Genomic DNA, 19,738 nt, shown 5'->3' with positions numbered 1-19,738 from the left:
CATGTTTTATCACTTTTTATGATGAAAGTCATGTCTGTTGGCTGCTTAACATTTTGATAGCGGGAATGCATCGAAGCACCACAGAGCTATAAAGGAAATATTTGCTCCAACAAGCACAGTTGCAGGGTATCAGCATTTCTGATTGTATTAACACAAAGAAAAACACTAAACATCTCAATATGAGGCACCTTAAAACTGCAATCTTTGCAGGGCGAAGCAGAGGAAAACCGTTATAAAGTTTGTGGAATAATGATTCTAATTTGGGGAAGATGAGAGTTTGTGAAACCTGAGGATTAAAAGACGGGTTCACAATTCTTCAAGTGTCTTAAACCAACAGTCAGGTTCCCAGATGAACAGTGAAAGAGGTTTTCCTCGCTGTAATCACTCCTCCTGTTCATACTGGCTATTAAAAGATCCCCTTCAAATGTGCTTCCAATGTAAGTGATGGAGGCCAAAATCCACAGTGTGTCCACAGCCAAAGTTGATATGAAGCTTATATGAGGATTCAGCAGTGTGAGTTAGTCATATCAAGTGGATATCTGCCACGTTTACAGTCTTTTTAGCATCAAATTCCCTCTTTGTGTTTCCTCAGACAGTGTTTCCCTGTTGAGCTGCGGTGGAAGTATAGTAACAAAAAGAGCAACTTTGGCACTAAAAAGACTGTAACGTTGAAAGATATATCTACTTGATTTGACTCATTTGGGCGACTGAAGCTTCATATTAGCTTCAGGTAAACTTTTAAATACATTTTTGCACAAGAGGACTGTGGATTTTGTCTCCCATCACTTACATTGTAAGTGCATTATGAAGGGATCTTCTCATGGTCAGTATGAACAGGAGGAATGATTACAGCAAGAAAAACCTTCAGATGTGACTGAAATTATTGGTACCCTTGTATTTTATTAAAATAATGCACCATTCACCTTGAGCAGTGTTGAAATTAAAGTATTTTTCATTTGCAGTGGAACAAAAATCAAAACACTGAAATAGCCAGGACAAAAGTTATTGGTACCTTTCAGAAGCTGTGAGAAATAATTGATTTGTAGTGATAGTGGTAGTAGTTTTCAATCTTAGAATCGCTCACGCAGCCAGTTTAAAAAGGAGAAAATGACTCACTCTGCTGTTTTGTGCCAGTGTGTGCACATTGAACGTGGAAAACAAAGAAAACTAGAGAGTGGTCTGAAGAGATTAGAAAAAAGGTAATAGCCAAGCATGGTCAACGTAAAGGTTACAAGACCATCTCCGAAGAGCTTGATGTGTCTGTGACCACTGTTGCCAACAAGTTCAGTTGCCAATATTATTAAAAAAGTTTAAGGCCTGTGAAACTGTAGCCAACATCTCTGGATGTGGTCGCAAGAGGAAAATTGGCCCGAGATTGAACAGAAGGATTGCTCGAATGGTCGAGAAAGAACCAAGAAAAACTTTAATACTGATCCAAGCCGACTGTCAAGTTCAAAGTACAATAGTTCCAAGTCACACTAACCGTCGCTGTCTAAAAGAAAATGGGCTCCATGGTAGAAGACCCAGGAAAAACCACTTCTAAGAGGGAGACACAAAAAAGCCAGACTAGACTGGCCAAAATGCATGTTGACAAGCCACAGTCCTACTGGGAGAATGTGCTTTGGACAGATGAAACTAAAATTAGAGCTTTTTGGTAAATCACACCAACCCTATGTTTACAGAAGAAAAAATGAAGCCTTCAAGGAAAAGAACACCATGCCTGCTGGAAACGTGGGGGAGGCTCAGTGATGTTTAAGGGTTGCTTTGCTGCCTCAGGCACTGGGTGCCTTGGCATTGTCTCAGTAGCAGGCAGCAATGGGTCTTCCAGCAGGATATGACCCTGAAAAAGCCCCCAAGAGCAGATGAGAAGAAAACACTGGACCGTTCTGAAGTGGTCTGCTATGAGTCCTGATCTGAATCCTATTGAACATCTGTGGAAAGAGCTGAAACTTGCAGCTGGGAGATGGCAGCCATTAAACCTGAGAGAACTGGAGCAGTTTGCTCTAGAAAAGTGGGCCGAACTACCAGTGGAGACGTTGAGAAACCTTATTCAGAGTTACAGAAAGTGCTTGATTGCAGTTATTACCTCCAAAGGCTGTGCTACAAGATATTAAAGGGGAACTTTGGGATTTTTCAACCTGGAGCCTATTTATCCATCTATTAGTGTCTAAGTGACTAATGGGAACAACAGTTTTTGGAATTGTTCAGTATTGAGCGAGAGCACTTCAGCCGGCAATGTAATCAATGCTCATTTAGACACCTGACTGTTGTTTTAAGACAAACTTTAAAAACTGTGAACCGTCCATTACAAAGAAATGACTTTGATGAAATGACTTTGATGAAATGAGTGCAGCTTTCTGTCCCTCTGATTGAGGGAAACAGCTCCACCTGCTGCCAGATTGTGGTGCAGACCTGCTCCTACTGGAGCCAGAGACTTGAGCAAGAAAGTATTTTAGTTACCTCAGTCATGTAGACAGCATTAAATACTTTAAATCGACCTGTTGTTTATTGTTATTGATGCTGACATTTTAATTGCCTCTGAGAATAAAGCCACTGAGGTAGAGTTAATATTACAACTTGATATAATAATCAGATACAGCCATATTATGTAAAACAGGATTAAATTACCTGATACATTATACACATTTAATATGTCACGTTAACTAAATTATTATTTTTTTTTAAAAAAGGATCACAGATTGGTTTTGCTTTTGAGATGGAAACTAGTTTTTTTTTTTAATTGCAAGCATATAATACAAATAGTCATTACAAAAAACATGACAACATAAATCGGGAAAACATATAATATAAATCCTGACACAATTAATTATTGTATCCTGAATAAAAAGAAGAAAAGTAATATATAGAAAAGACAAGCAGATGAGATAATCAGTAGAGATAAAAGAAAAGAAAACAAACAAAAGAAAACAAACAAACAAACAAACAAACAAACAAAAAACAGCCAAGAATGAAAGGAAAGCATGGATATAGAAGGAAAAAGAAAAGAAGGAAACTAGTTTTAAAAAATAATTAAAAAATACTTAGACCTTATTGCACAATTTCTAGTAGGAACATTTATTGATTGATTGCATTCCTCAAGAAATAAAAAAAACAGACTGAAAGAACAACAAGGCTACAATAACAGTATATAAAGGCATTAGTATATCTTAATATATCTATAGGTATATCTATAGTATATCTTCACATTCCAGCTGTCAATATATCAAGTTTCAATTAGATTTCAATACATAACATATGTAAATAATTTAATGTATTGAGACTCAATCAACAAATTACACAGACGAGCCATGCGGTGGCAAGGATAATTAACTAAATAAATAAAAACAAAGAAGTCTTGAAAGTTCAAATCAAGAAGGGAAACTACTATTAATTACTACTATTATTATAATTATCATCGAGCATTTCAGTTTTGCCGGAATAAAATGTTACGATGAAACAAACATCGAAGCGACAGACTGATCAAATCTTTATTAATTACTGGATATTTCTGACTTGTTGTATATCACAGATGCTCTTTGTGTCTCCGGTAATAATTAACAATCGTGTGTTTTTGACCCTCCCTGTTCAGGCGCTCTGAGCAGCATCCTATTCCTGTTTCCTCGGCCTTTTTTTCTTCCGCCAGATCTCGCAGATTAAGTTGCTCACCGTATTTGGCAAGACCGTCGGTAATCCGTTTATTTCTGTACAAATTGGGAGAAATCACCCTTCACACGAGTCAAAATGCTCGCTACAGTCAGCAAACAGCTGAGAAACCACCCAGCTGTAAGTATAGTTTAGTTATATATTTAAAAAAATAATAAAATTTAAAGGTTTGTTGTGAATACGGATCATCTGTGGATGTGGCTAAACTAGTTAGCGCTGCTAGCTTTAGCGAGTCTCAATTTGACCGCACTGACTTTGAGAAATACGGTTAAAAACGTAAAGATGCTCAACTGTTTGTTTTTATTCTCTAACACACATTTTCAATGTCAATAACTCGTAGCTTAAATTGTACCAAGACTTTTGACTGTTGATGCTTTTGAAGTCACATGAGGACACGGGCTTCACTGGCAGCTGGTTAACGTTAATGGTTAGCAGGTTAGCTGGCTAGTTAGCAAGTAGCATTTCTGGGTGTCAACCATTCTCCTCAACTGTTACATGAACTTCACATTTTCCAGAGTCAGGAGTGATGTTTCTGTTTAGTTTCAATATGACTTGAATAAGTTAACCTAGTCTAGAGGTGTTGGCTGGAAAAAAAAAAAGTTGTGAAACTATGTAGACATTGGTGTAAACAGGCCGATCCCAACACATGACAGCTGTAACTTCGCACACAAGGGCCTGACAGTTCATTTGATACAGAGGAGTCATTTAAGTACATTTACTCAAGTATTGGACTTAAGTGCAACTTTGACTACTAATTATCAATATATATATATAAAGTAGTTCAAACTAGCTACACGTCTAGCAGCTAATACAATAACATGCTGATTATACACTGACGCCTCAGTAATAATAATCTAATGATGTCATATATAATAATATATCAGTCAGAGGGACCAAACCACTACTTGCAATGTAGTATTTTACATTACTGTATTGCAACTTTTACTTACATAAAGGATCTGAGTACCACCACTGTTTTGGAGGTCACGCCTTGACAATATTTGCTGGAAGAAATCTTGGCTTCTACCCTATAAATATTACGTCTCCAACAAAGGAAAGGAGAGCTACTTGAAACTTATACACAAGATGTATCCCTCTAATGTGTTTTTAGCTAAATTTACAGGTGTCTACAGCTCCTGCACCGTCTGTGGAAAATGTGAAGAAATCCCCCGGTCTATTTGTTCTTTACTTGTGAGAAAACCTTGAACATTTGGAAAGAGCTTAGTTTTTATTTACTTGTCAAAGTCAACCCCACACACACCTTTAGTTTCAGGGACATTTTCCTGTTATTTTGACACAAGGCATCAAACGCTTGGTTATGTAGTGAATCTCTTTGTTCTAATGACATATTTCTTTTCACGCAAGCAAAGAGTACTGAAAGGTGTACCAAACATTTGTTCTGTTTTCTGTTTTTCACTATGAAGTTTTACAGATCAGGTCTTATTTTTGTCTGTACGCTTGTCTTGATATTTAAATTTGACGCATCATTTATTTTAATATCGTTTCTGTGATGCTTGATTCATGCAATGTTTTGTCTACCTGTATGTTTGTATAACTGTTCTGTTCTTATGTTGCAATAAATAATAATAATAACTTGATGCAGAGTGAACAGAGAAAATGTTTGAGTCACTTTTACAGGCAGCGGTCAGTTCTCAAGCTGTTTTGACCAAACTGTACACTGTTTTCAGTATACACAAATTGTCAGCAGTTCCACTTTGTTTACTGATCTAGATCTCCAGTCAGCTGTTCCTCTTTACTTAATAAAAACTCAACTTGCCCTCTGTTCTTTGCAGCTGATCCCCCTTTTCATCTTCATCGGTGGAGGCGCCACCATGTCCATGATGTACCTCGCTCGTCTGGGCTTGAAAAACCCTGATGTCTGGTAAGATCTCGCGTCTAATGAGACGATGAGAGAAGATGTCATGGGCCTCACAGTTTTTCGGTGTATCATCTTAAATATTTTTTTTCCTCCTGTACAGCTGGGATCGTAAGAACAACCCAGAGCCCTGGAACAAGATGGCCCCGACCGATCAGTACAAGGTGAGCCTCTACGTCACCGCTCAGGAAATCATACTTTATGTTGAGCTACAGTCTCGATTGTGTTTCTCTCTGCGCTGAAGTTGTAATGGACACAGGGTAGGTGTTTATGTCCAGGGATCATAGTATGGATGTTTGCCAGGCGTGTTGCTGAGCCTCGGATTATTCCTTCAATGAGATTAATCAAGTGACATAATCTGGTTAACGTTGACCGCTAGTAACAAATCTGATAAAGTCATTAGCTACTGAACTGCTTAAGTATTCAGATACATGTAGTTTTCTTTATTACAAGAACATCTAATAAATGGGGAAGGCGTGATGTTCTGTTGTGGCTCTACTTTGTGAAACATCTGTGCTAAGATTTTGTTTGTTTTCTCAGTTTTACACAGTGAACATGGACTACAGCAAGCTGAAGAAGCAAGGTCCTGATTTCTAAACATCATATCCGCTGGACCAAAAAAACGCAAAGATCAGCTGATCCGCACAGCCTCGTTTGAACTTCCGAGGGACACGATGCAGAAGCTAACTCCGCACAATGATTCATATTTAAGTTCTGTCATCGCATCCCATCTGCTTTTTTTGAAAGCTTGTCTCTGATTTGTCATTTTCGATCGGTTGTTAATAAAGTGAAGGAGTGTACTCTCCTCCATACAGAGAAAATAACTTGTTTTCATCTCATTTATTGTGTGGTTTTCCATGTTCTTGACCTTGGGTTGTGTTTTTTTTTTTTTTGTTGCTGTCATTTGCTTTCAGTTGTCAGTATTAAACACATATCACACATACATATCTGCATTATCACCCAGACCGCCTTCCACAGTCAGTCAGTCTACAGTTATGTCATTGTTATGTCTGCTGCAACTGTATTGGCTTTGCCTTCACCTCATTTCACCTTCGCCCTGCCTTTAACACAGCTGCTGGTGAATTATGTGCCACACTACTGTTGGCTGCTGTCCAGAGACTTATCGGTATGGCGGAGGGGGGGGGGGGTGAGCAGACTTTAACCCGATCACATTTGAACAGCGGGCTCCCTCTGGTGGCAGCTGCAGCAGTCCAGTTTGATCTGATTAAACCTCACCACTATTCAATCCAAGTTTACATTCTGTAGTTAGAGACTTCTAGAGGAGGGGAGAAAGTGAGACGGCGTGCTCCTCTCCTTGCTCTCCCCGCAAAGGTCGATTTGTGTTTGTGCAAAGCAATAACATGTTCATGTGTTGAACTCCGCAGAGTGGAGACGGGACTCTGTGGCGGGACTTTCGGAGGTGTTTCTCCTAATAGAATGCCATCGCTCTCAGCCAGATGAGTTTGTAAATGTCAACAGGTCGTGCAATTCCATCTGCAGCTTGGAGAAATGCGACAAGGATGAGCAGCCAACGCAGTGCAGAAAATGTCAAGGAGACCTTCATATTTGAATAGAAGCCCACGTCTAAATCTACCCACCTTCTCCACGGCTCGAGTTTTTCTCATATAAATATCTTTTTTTTTTTCTTTCACCTTGGCAAATGAAAATTAATGTCTGGCACAGCATGTAACAGTGTTTCGTTTTGGAACAACACTTGACTTGTTTCATCAGGTTCACCTTGTTGAGTGCTCAAGCTTTTTTTTTTTTTTTTTTCTCTCCCTCCTTAAAATAACTGCTATCAATTCAAATTGAGTTCTTTCAAATGGAAATAACACACAAATGCCTGTATTTTCCAGAGCTCATTTATTTGTTGATATAACCTGTAATTTTCAGCTTAATGGAAGCAAAATGAAGGCAAGCGACATGTCAGGTGGGAGGACAACAAGCACCAGAGGCTGAGTGGCTGAAGGAAGAAGGAAAAAGAAAACCAAGCATGAATCACTGAAATTAAGAAAAACCTTTAATTCTGCCTTATTTCATATAATGCTACTATAGAGTAAGGAATTATCAGCCAGGATTATTAGTGTAGGATGAAGTTTTGAATTATCCATGCAAAAATACTTCATCTCGAAACATCTAAAGTGAAATATTGTTGTCAAACTTCACGTTTCTTGAATGTAGTGCATTAAACAACTGGTATAGTTTGCAATAAGAGACAACTGCTTCGGAGGTAAATGTAACCCAAACGTAACTATCAGGGTCTTTAAAGTACGGAGGATCAACACTGTCAACATCTTCCTACAAATCAGGGCTTTTATGTACTTTCTAAACTTTACATTTTTTAAAAAACAATTTTTGCACCAATGATTTTGTAAGTCAGTATTGCTACATTTGAAGAATAAAATACCTTAAAATGAAGAAATTTTGTTGTCCTGACTGTTTAATACCAGCAAGAATAACAGTCTACAGCGATGCTAGCAGCTCTGTGAGGCTGTACTCAGACACCGCAGTCGGTTCAGTTAAATACCAACATCCTCACAATGTCAACAAGCTAACACTTGCCATTTAGCTCTAAACACACGGTACAGTTGAGGCGGCTGATGGGAAATGTCATTAGTTTTGCAGGTATTTGATCATAAACTAAAGTGATGGACAAATAAAGACTTTGACCTGATGATGGCGTGAAACAAAAGCTAACTGGTTACCAAAGTTATTACAGTTCATCCTGAGGGGAACGTGAATGTCTGTACCAAATTTTTTAGCAATCAATCCAATAGCTGCTGAGACATTTCACTCAAAACCACAAAAGTCAAACTCATGATGGCACTAAAGGAAAAGTTGAAGGATCATTGAAGTCTGTTGACTTCATCCTCTGGGGACCATGACTGTAAGAAATATCACGTTAGTTGTTGAGATATTTCAGTCTGGACCAAAGCGGTGGACTGACCAACACTGCTTAGAGCCAACTGTTGCTAACAATCTTAGAAACCACACATCAAAATGGAGTATTATAGTAGAATAGTGTTTTTCTTTGCACTTATAAGGTTTTGTAGTTACTTTCCAGTCCATTCTTCTTGACTGAGGAGCTTTTCTATTTGTCAAACCAGATAACAGTCAACACCGAGGGTCATCGTTTGACAGACAGCTGGAGGGTCCAGAGTTCAAATAGCTTCATGGCGGTGAATTCTCCGAGGACGCTGGCTGAACACAACTGTAGAGCCAATCTGACCCGCATCTTTACCCTCGTCCTCCTGACCCCTGACCCCTCGGTTGAATACAGAGCCTTTTTCTGCCACGCTGCAAAGGTAACATTGAAAAAATAATGAGGGAAAATAATGTGAGGCGAGGCGCGAGGCGATTGCTGCCGCTGCAAATTGTCTTCTAAAGGTCATGCCAAAGGTCCGGTAGTCCAGAAGCAAGGGGGAGGAGGAGGGGGGGGGTGCAGAGACTCCTCCTGCACCAGTCATACTAACTAAGTCCCTACTAAAGCATCTTCATAGAGCCTCTGTGTGTGCAGGAGAAGGAATGATTGAAAAACTTAATACACCGGCGTCATTGTAGATGCATTCACTGCTTGTTTTTGTTTTGGTCATTCAACAAAAAATCCCTTTCTGCTTTCAAGAAGTTCTACTGTCATTACCTTGAAATATACAGAAGCAGAAGAGGTTCTTTTTTTTTTTTTATTCTATAAACTTGAAATGTAAACAAAGCTTATGCAATACTGGCCATGTATAGTCTGTCAGCAGCAGCAGCAGCAGCAGCAGCAGCAGCAAGACAACGCCTGCTCTCTTTACCGTCTCTATCTTGAGTATTTTAATTTTATCGCCGTGATCAGGAAAGTTCAGCCGTGAAGATTATGCAGAAATACAGTTGACATTTAACTCGCTTTTTCTTTTAATCATTGGTGAAATTCTAACCATCACTGCCAAGAATACAACCTGCACCTTTTTCTTCTTTTTCTTTTCTGTCATAGCTTTTTGTTTCCCCTGAGAGAGAGATTTAAACAGTGGTTATCATTTGATGTATTCCTTGTATATATATTATATATATTACAAATGTTGTTTTCAAACTAGATGGTTAGTATCAGTCTGTCATTCAGCACCTGCTTAACATCATCAACATGCTGCGTCTATTTTAAACTCAGCTCCTTGCCGTGTAAAATGAGATACTTGACTGTATGTTAGTTATTCAGCCTCTGCTTAACAGTTAGTTTATGTTGTTGTACTTTTGTCTGAGCCACTGGTTGGATAATTATGTAGATTTCTATGTCTCTCTTTAATGTGTAGATCTGACGAGCCTTTAGTGGACGGTGTTGTTTGTACTTTAATTTGATTTGATAGCGATGTCACTTTGTCATCCAAAGCTGCTTTGGTCCACACCTGTGTGTTGTTCTATTCTGGCAAACATAGTTGACAAGAGATCATACTCCTAAACTAGCTGAACTCTTGACCCTTGTTTCTATCTGAGGGTTGTTCACTAATCTTTAGGATTAGCTATGGATATTTTTGAGTTTGTACAGGAGTACTTAAGAACTGGCTGAGTGCTAAATCATCAGAGAGAGAGAGAGAGAAGGTAATTCTAGGTGGTATGTGCTCTCTCTCTCTTTCTCAGAAATATGATGCATTTTTACCTCTGATTGTATTATTTGATTACACTATTTCAACCCTCAATGCTTTCTCTGTGTTTATTGAGTGATTGAGCAATTTTCCACTACACCCCCCCCCACAGAAGTCACATTACTAACTTTTTTACTTATGTTACTGCTTTAAACTTGTGTTATTTATTTATTTTTTCAGAACAGTTACCTGTTAAGACATCAGCAGGCACGGAGCAACATTATCATTGATTTGGAGACGTGTTTGTGTCCATCTGATGAACAAAAGTCCAATATTCACTCCCCTTGTCTGTATTTTTCTCTTCGCCAACTCCTGAGGGAAATATCTGGCTCTTTAGCAGCTAAATGCTCCACTAAGTTCACCAGCTATTCACTAACTGGTCTGGACAGGTAACTCACAGCAGGTTTATCAGGAGCTTTTTATTTTTTCGTTTTTTTTTTTTTTCAGACAACAGCTGCCTGCTGCATCTGGTTGATGAAAGCAGTGAGACTTCACTAAAACAGTTAAGTCGTGGGCAACAAAAAAAACATGCAAACATTAAAAGAAAAGACTTTTTCCATTGTTTATAAAAAAAAAAGATTATTGCAGCTTTAATGGTGTTAAAATGTATTCCTCAACTACGAATTGTTTTAATTCTTAGTTTCATGTTTCTTAACGTTATTGATGTTTTGTTTTTTATTCCATTTTGAATGGATTTACTTGTTTTTATACCAATATAACACTTGGAAGCTCTATGTGTGACTGTTGTAACTGGAGAAATCACATATTTAGAAACTTGATGTTGACATATCCAGCTGTCATCGTATTGTGTAGTGGATGCAGTTATGAAGTGGTATCTCTAACGGTTTTCACTCTTCATCAGCTTCAGATTTGCAGACGATAAATGTTCTTTAACATGCACACACAGTATAGAAAAGTTAAACACGTCTGCAGTGGCCGCACATAAAAACTTTCACTCTTTAGTTTGTTATTTTAAAGATATTTCACACAAAATAAGCCGAAATATAAACCAGTATTCCAAACCCAAGAGAAAAAACACCGCGTCTAGCTTTCTTCCACTTTTATCTCTGTGTCAATATTGCCTCTGTAATGCCTTAGTTACCTCTCAATTACCTCTCTACTTTCACTGAGTCAGACACGTACGCAGACATACACACCCACAGATGCATTATTACTGAAGGGATAAACCGCTTTCCCTCCCCTGCTGTGAGCTGTGTTCAGTAATGAGTGAAAGCCTTTCTCCCTCTGATTCTCGCAGAGAGTGCCTCTCATTTTTTGCCATTTGGTGTTCAACTCAGAGTTGCTCTTCGCTTGTTCGTGCTCTGTTTCATCCATCCTTTGTTTTTTTTCCGTAATCTCTGTTTCTATCTTTTCTCTCTCTTCCCTGTTCCTTCTGTCTCAAGAGTTTTTTTTTCTGTTTTACTTTTATGAAATACATGCATGGACACACACGCACACACACACACACACACTAGAGGTGTAAATGACGAATCACTTTGCTGTTCACTTCAGTTTGAAGACTACTTAGTTTGTTCACTTTTTGATTGATTGTCTTCAGTTCAGTAGTATGTTCAGTCTGTTAATGTTATGTAGCTTTGCAGCCAAATATTTACTATTTACAACAGAGTTATCACTCTTTTGCAATCTTTCAAAGGGGACATATCATGCTTTTTGTTATTCTTATAACATTTTGATGTCTGAGCTCTATGTTAAACATGGTCAAAGTTCCAAAACTTGAGGTGAATTTATGTTAAAATGCTCCCTGCAAGTCAAAAGCCAGGGCTTCAGCCTTCTCTGAACGCTCTGTTTGCAAAGGGTCATAGATAGTAACCCTGCATTTGCAAAACGCTCGTGAGCCGCTTCAAAATATTCTTGTCTCGCTGTTTTATGATGTGACAACGCTAAGGTTAAGGTCTGGTTAGGTTTAGACACAAAAACCACTTGGTTAGGATTAGGGAAAGATCATGGTTTGGGTTAAAATTATCATTTGAAATGTGGTGTGGGCGACAGTTACAACTTCCTAGAAATCCTGCCAGAGTTTTGTGAATCAAGGCTTTGCAAAGTTACCTCTACTTCCTCCTTGCGATGACATCAGATTGTTTGTGCATGCCCACAAATGGCCATCTGTTGGTAGTTTTTGTTGCTAAGGTTGTTTCATGGGTTGTTCGCTGATATTTCAGATCAGATTTCAGTTTGAACATGTACAAATATACTTGAAAAGTTTCTATTTTGAGTAAAAAACAAGAAAAAGTAGTGAAATCCTACTACTACTCCACCAGGAGTCTGCCAAGGCACAGCCTCTGGAAACTAACCAATCAGAACAGAGTGGGCTCAGCAGGAGGCGGGCCTTAAAGAGACAGGAGCTAAAACAGCCTGTTTCAGACAGAGGCTGAACTGAGGGGCATGCAGAGATATTTCAGTAGAGCCCCTGAATAAAAATATAGACCTGGAAATGTACATGATGCGTCCCCTTTAAGTTTTTAACAAGGAAATTACGTACTGACTCCCAGTCATCGGCGAGAGAAGCTCCACTGCTAAAAGCTACTGATTCAGTCAGTGACCAAGTCAGTTCAGTTTAAAGATTCTTCGTTAAAGGTTCATTCGTACATGAACTGAACAAACACACTAACACTTACACACACACACACACACACATAAACGAAGTCAGCACCCAGGGAGCTCGTCGGGAGAGTTTTATTCCAACAAAATCACATTGATCCTTGAGCTTTCTCACTCAGGATGACAAAGTGCCATTTGCAGCAGATGCACAAAAAGGTCAGGGTTGTCGATGTATTTTTGCATGAGGGATTGAGTGGGGACGCAATTTAACAGCCATTTCAACAGGAATACCACAGGAATTAATCATCCCCGATATCTCAGGGACAGAGAAGCTGTGCGAGCATGCTTTATGTGGTGTTTCAGAGCATGCATCACTCACTTTGCAGCCAATTCAGCGTTGGGCTGACTGGATGGTTAGAGAGACTGTCTCATAAATACAAGGTCTCAGGTTTGATCCCTGAAACAACCAGTGTGTCGTGTATAAGTGTCCTTGAGCAAGACAGTGAACCTGTCTGGGTAGATTGTCAACCAAATGTTTGAAATGAAAAAATAATGTGTACGTTAAAGAACATTTAATGTGATTATTCTCCTTTATTAGGATGTAAAGACATGAATTGTAATAAAAACTAACAGACACACCAGATCCAAGTTCCCATCATCCTTGGCATCTGTGTTTTGATGAAATCTGTTTTTTTTCCCTCTGCATCCATGATAGGAAAGCAGGTCAAAATTTAAATAGCTGAAAATAGAACATCTGGCTGGGCCTTGTCAGTCAGCAACGCGTAATGAAATATGGAAATTGGGGCGCTCTTCAAAGAGATGCGTGCCTCTCGGTGCCTTCCTGGGTCTCCAGCAGGCCCCTCAACAGCCCCGGTGGAGCCCCGCCCCTCTGAAACGTGTGCTACATTTCCAGGTGCTGCCGCCACGGCCCTGTCCGCCGCCAGTGCCAGCTCGTTAGCGCTCACAGCCTGGTGGAGCTGGCAGCTGGCATCATTAAACTTCAAACCGGCTTTCAACCCGGGGTGCCGCCGCGGGGAGAGACCGCCCGCTCATCCGCCTGCCAACAGCTGATTAGAGCCACGCTGACACCAGCAACCAGACTCCATCCACACGCATATCCACACACCACCAACCACACCAAGCTATCCAAACAGAATATCCACACACGGCCAACCGCACCATAAACTATCCAAACAGCATCCAAATATCAAAACAGCCTCTTAGGACAAACTAGCGTCCATGCCACAAGTCTCTCCCACAGGAGCCCAGAACCTGGTTGAGAACAATTTCATTTAATAGATTTCGTCTGTGTAAAGAAGAGCAAAAATAATTTGGAAGCTAAACCATCCCATCACCAAAAGTTGGATTTCGAGTGTTTGGCTCTCGTTTTGCATTGGAAGTCTTTTCTTGCAACCATGTCAGCAGCCGAGTATCTTGTCAAAGTGTCTCTACAAAACACTTCTAGCTGAAAAACGTTGGTTTAGAAGCAGATGTGCAACATTTGCCCTACAGTCAATTAGTGTTGACGAAATGACAGTCCTGTATGTTTCCATTACACTGGTTCCCAGTCCATGAATCCAATGTTGTCTCTTCACAAATCATCTCAAGGTGTTGCTATGCTCCAACCAAAGTGTTTGTTGGATGGTTGAATAGCATCTAAACCCCCCCCCCCCCATGGCCCCCATTTGGACAGTTATGGCGTCTCGACGTTCTGTATGAAGGCAGGCTTTACCATCCGGCCCTTATGTGCGGTTGTTGTGGTTGTTCGGAAAGACATACAGCACAAACTAGTTTGTTTCAAGCTAACGGCATTTAGAGGCATCAGTTCACAAAAGTCTAAGCTATCTCATATCGTAGTGTTTAGTGTATAATTTGTCACTAAACCTTTAAAATATACTTTTATTGACTTTATATCTGAGACGACAGGATGTTTTTTTTTTTGTCTTTGTGATAAAACATCGGATTTAACTCGCTGATTGCACACAGCTCAGCAGGAACGTCGTCCCTCAACGCTTCTCCTGATGTGATTTTCTTTGCCGATATTGCCTTCAAATAGATTGTTGGCCATTTTTTTTGCTCATTCTTTGTCTTCCATTCAAATGATGAAACAAGATTTAATTTGCACTCAATCAAGCTCAGGTATGGCGGAGTGCCCATATCTTGCCAAACCCCAGTGACGCACATGAACACTGGTCCCAGTGGAGCCACAAACTGGTTTGTGCTCCTTTATCATCCCTTTGTTTCCTCGCATGTCTGTTCTTTTTTTTTTTTTTTTTTTCATTTCCACTGCTGGGCACATGCAGAGACTTGGTAATTTCCACTGTGATTGAGTCATGAATGATAATGGCTTGATTATTTGGCGAAAATTGGTCTCTTTAGATTCATTTCATGTTCGGCGATAATTGAGAAGCTTTGTCGGTCCAGATAATACCAAACCGCTCAACTGACTGCCTTTACAGATCCCTCAGTCTTCATATTTTCACCGCTGAATGCTTTGGACCGGTGGGAAACTTATTTCATTTTCTGTGTGTTGGAAAAATCTCCAGTTAATTTCCATTTAAAGAGACCTAAAATCCAATGCAAGAAACATCTGAGTCAGTATCCCCCTGTGAATACAAATGCCATTAGGCTCAGTTGCCGACCTCCCATGATGCCCTGCAGTTCATCAGAGAGCTGTTGAGGAATTTTGTCTCTCTGTGTCGTCTTTGAATCGTCCACTCCGTCACTCTTAAAAGCCGCAGCCTGGAGGCGGCCATCGTCGATTCTTTACAGTAAAACACCACATCTAAGAGGTCTGTTATTTAAATATCGATATCTATCTTGGGATTCGGTCTGATTTCTTTAACGCTGAGAGGAATTGCTTTCTCTACAACCATAACTTTCTTCCTGAATAGCAGAGAATCCATTAATGTGCTGTAAAGGCGCCTCTGGGAGCAGCTTGGGCTGCTGGGAAGAGAAACAGCCCAGTTATGCTGCTCTTGTAGAGAGGACCTTAGTCATAATTCAGTTCTACTGTTAATGAACACAGACACCCACAAATATCAAGGCTGATTCTGGCAAAAAACCCAAGCAGGGAAGAATTTATTAATCTGCAGAAACATAATAGAGAACAGAAACGAGGTCTGAAGGAACTTTTATACGGACAGCATTTTGAATTCTCTCTTCTAAATAGCAAGGGGGAAAAAAAAGCTTTTTATTTGTATGAGCTTCTTTTAATGAGAACTGTGTGTATCGTTACAAACAAATGAGAAGGAGGTTAATAGGAGGGCCAGAGGAACAACTGGTTTGGGTGGCCTTAAAGAATCCCTAATGAGCTCTCCGGGCTTCTTAAGAGACCTCATGCATTGATTTATCACAAAACAAGTGACGTAAAGGTCACCAAGGCGCCATGTGGTGGACTTCAGTACTTTGGGATTTCGACATGACCCCTGTGACCCGCACCATGCATCACAATTCTCTCCTTATCATGCTGTCCACATGCATCAATGTGCATCCAAAGCACTCCTTAGGCGAAATACAATTTCACATCAATATGTATAACATATCCAATTTGGCACCTCTCTCTCTCTCTCTCTCTCTCTCTATCTCAGTGAAAAATGAGCCGCTTACATGAAGCATCCAGTCTTGATAATTTCAAAGCTGAGAGACCTTGAGAGGGCATGTTTTGCCTGAGTAAAGAAATGCCTCCACTCAGCTTAGGACGACTTCAAAGCGAAGATGTAGCTGTTGCTCACATCCACGGGGAGGCAGCAGAGTTTTGGTGGGAGAACGAGGCGAACAGGGTGACCCCTCTCTGTAAAGCGGTTGACCCTCATGGCGATGGAGGGCTTGGGGGTCGGGCGTGGTCCCCGTGTTCCCCTGGCGTGCTGCCCTCATGCAAGGGGGCTGAAGAGAGACGGACAGACTGAAGAAGCAGCGCTGGGACCGGAGCAGAACCTCCGGACTCCATCTGTCGCTTTCTCCACAGCAGAGAAGAGGGAGATGGGGAGAGTCGGAGACAGGTGGGCCCACCCCCCACCAGCTGGCACTGCAACCGGCATCTGCCCATAGCCGAGGCAACTTTCCTCTCTCCTCGTCATCGCTGCTCAGACAGCTCACAGCCTCTTATTCCTTCTTTTAGGCGCTTCAGTCAGTAGCTTTCTCAGTGTGGCCTTGAGTTTTTGAGGTGGTGTCTGCTGCAAAAAGTGGAGTAGTTAAGTTTCACATCACTTCAGATTTTACTCCACTGCCTGTATGTGATACTGCTGCTGCTGCTTTTGCTGCTGCTGTCTTCAGCGTTAAGTTCTACAATTCAATACTAAATCAATGACAGCAAAAATGGAGTGTGGGTGAGTCTGCAGATGGATGTTAACAGAGGACAAATTAGGCGAGGATTTTTATACTTTAAGACAACCCACATGTGAATTGTGAAAAGGGGCTGCAAGTTAAGGAAGATTGGAAGATATCTACAGTCCTTTGTATACTTAGTGTACCGGCACAAAGAGAAATCTGAGTAGTAGTGAAGCTAGAGTCTATATAGATGTGTCAGGACTGGATTGCGGAATAGATCTTGGGCCCTTAGGGGAGCTGTCCTCCATGAGGATGAAAGACATTTAGATATAAAATCATCCATGAGGTAAAAACATGTAACACGAATAAAATAACCGAGCTGTATTATGTAAACAAATAAGTCTGGATGTCAGACAAGAGGGTAAGTCTATTTAAAATTTATATAAAATGTGGATAATTCTGTTATTTCTAAGAGAGATGCAAATGCTATTTTCAAACAATTATAAAAGAGACTTTGGTCATGATGTGACTTGTGTCCAATAGTCTCAAACTGGGTAATTTTTGGAAGCTTTGAAGCCTTTCCCAAAGCTCCCCTGCAGTTAAAGCTAAAATATCTGAACAAGCAGCTGAAATATGTGAAAAAAACTGTAAACTTGAGGTCAGCACAGTGCTTGTTTCTCTGTTGTAAAAGGAATTCGGTTGAAGTTTGTCTGAAGTTTGACTGAGTATACGTTTAAAAGTAACATAAAAGGTGTGTGTGAGTGTTTTTACCCCGGGCCTTTAGGTTTCATCACTTTTCCATCCTACAAGTACAGTATTTGCTCACTCTTCACTTCTACTGAAGCTGCACAACAGACAAATCCCAACTATTTATTTCCTGACTCAGTTTTTCCAGTCAGCTCACCTTGGACTCACCTTTGACCGAGTGGATCTAGACTGTCAAAACTTTAATGTGTTTCATCCCTACATTATTACACTACCAGATAAACTGTAGCGTTGCTGTCATATGATGTTTACAGTACAATATTTATTCATTCCTCATATCAGAACTGTGACATCACCTCCTTTTTCAGGCCTCATGCAGGGCTGCAGCTGTTTTTGCCATCACAACAATTTAAAATGATTCACTGTCTGCAAGTCTGCAATGCTCACTCAACATGGAGAGGGGCCCTACAGCAAAATACCACCAAGGGCCCTGAAATGTCTGAGGCCGGCCCAGGAATATGTATCACAATTGGGGCCTGGCCTACAGGGGGCGGTATAACCTCTCTGAACATGACAGCTGCAGCCCTGAAATGATTCAGGAGGCGAGTGCACTTTTCACACATACACACACACACACAGGACAGGTATAACATCACAAAAGACTCAGTGTTTACTCTTTTGCCTCTGAATGAATGTCATAACACACACAATGCAGCCGTCAATGTGACAGATACTGCTGTGAAGTGCTGTGATAGCAGCCTCTCCTCTTCCACTCCCCCTCTCCTGCCTAATTCTGCTACATCTCTGGTAGACCGGGCTAATTTAGTTGAAAATTGATACAAGGATGGGGATAAAATGTTAAGCAAGACAATCCAGCAAGTCTGATTAGGCTGTATGTAGCCAATTAGGCCTACTGGCTCCCATCTGAAGTCGAGCAAGCAGCAGCCGCAGGCACATTAGCCTACCGGAGAGCTTTTTGTCTACCACATAACATAATTATACCCACACTGTTACATTTAATCAGATTCATGTCAGATTTAACGTTCTTTTAAAGTGCAGACAAACAATAAAACCAAAAGGGCAAAACACAGCTCGTACTGTATAGTAGGTCTGTAATTTCAGAGACCATCATAAACACAGGAGTATTTGTTGGTGGAAAACAACATTATGCATATGTTTAAAATTCAAATGTAATGTTAATGTAGCCGCTGGTTTATGAGCTAATGTGCAAATATGAAACAGGTGCAATTGAGCAAAAAACCCCCCAAAAAAACAAACTGCATCTCAGCACATTAAACAACTGAATTTTCTCTTCTTTCTGAGCTCTGCTGTATACAGACAAACAGTATTGACCTGTATGAGGTTTAAAAGTCCATAAGAGATTAACTTAATTAAATTTTATTGGTTACATTACTCATACATTGACATTTTAGGCGACAAAGTAATAAAACAAGATGCAGGATTTTTTTTTTTTTATTGAAATGTTGCTTATTATCTCTGACTGATACTTTGGTCAAACTTAGCATCTTTACCTTGACTGTATTGTACTGAAGGCTTCTTTTGTTTATGGCCTTTACTACTACTTTGTAAATAACATCCCCAGAGTTTACTTCCCTTCAAAAGAGGAGGAATCCAATTTAAAAGCTTGCTCCATATTTCCTGTAATCTAGAACGAATTTTAAAGGGAACAGCAGTCGGTGGTAGGCTTACCCAAAAATAACATGCAAATGAAGTCCTATGTATTGCTTTCATAACATTGTGTGAAATGCAAACTTGCGCGCACGTGGCGACTGAAAATTAAAAAGAATTGACAGAACATTTTTATTTTATTATTGTTTATATTATCGCCACCCATGCCAGGGTTATAAATGATGAAAGAGATTGGGGAAGAAAAAAAGTGATCAGTACAAATATAATATTGCTTCTGATTTGTTTTTGTCTGCATATTTAGCTGCGGCGCCACATGTTGTTTGTCCCTTGCCACCTGCTCTCTCTGCGGACCCCAGTGTCCATCTACTCACAGTGATTAAGCCTTAATAGATGTGCAGTT

At 40.1% G+C, this 19,738-nt stretch overlaps 1 protein-coding gene across 1 annotated transcript; it reads left to right on the top strand.

Moving 5' to 3' along the window:
- The first annotated feature begins 3,631 nt into the window (after positions 1 to 3,631).
- ndufa4a (NDUFA4 mitochondrial complex associated a) lies at positions 3,632 to 6,363 on the top strand. Its single transcript, XM_044332491.1, has 4 exons — positions 3,632 to 3,783; positions 5,457 to 5,545; positions 5,643 to 5,703; positions 6,080 to 6,363. Exons 1-4 carry the CDS (start codon positions 3,742 to 3,744, stop codon positions 6,134 to 6,136), a joined length of 249 nt encoding a protein of 82 aa, XP_044188426.1. The 5' UTR covers positions 3,632 to 3,741; the 3' UTR covers positions 6,137 to 6,363.
- The last annotated feature ends 13,375 nt before the right edge of the window (positions 6,364 to 19,738 follow it).

This window comes from Thunnus albacares, chromosome 17 (genome assembly GCF_914725855.1).
Source record: "Thunnus albacares chromosome 17, fThuAlb1.1, whole genome shotgun sequence".
NCBI classification, from domain to species: Eukaryota; Metazoa; Chordata; class Actinopteri; order Scombriformes; family Scombridae; genus Thunnus; species Thunnus albacares.
The sequence above is the reverse complement of the archived record's forward strand: the minus strand, read 5'-3'. Positions and strand labels throughout refer to the sequence as shown.

Excerpts from the sequence above, each read along its gene's own strand:
- ndufa4a (XM_044332491.1), top strand. The coding sequence starts at position 3,742 with ATGCTCGCTACAGTCAGCAAACAGCTGAGAAACCACCCAGCT. Across the intron at positions 5,546-5,642 it reads TTGAAAAACCCTGATGTCTG|CTGGGATCGTAAGAACAACC; the intron begins GTAAGATCTCGC and ends CCTCCTGTACAG. Across the intron at positions 5,704-6,079 it reads CCCCGACCGATCAGTACAAG|TTTTACACAGTGAACATGGA; the intron begins GTGAGCCTCTAC and ends TTGTTTTCTCAG.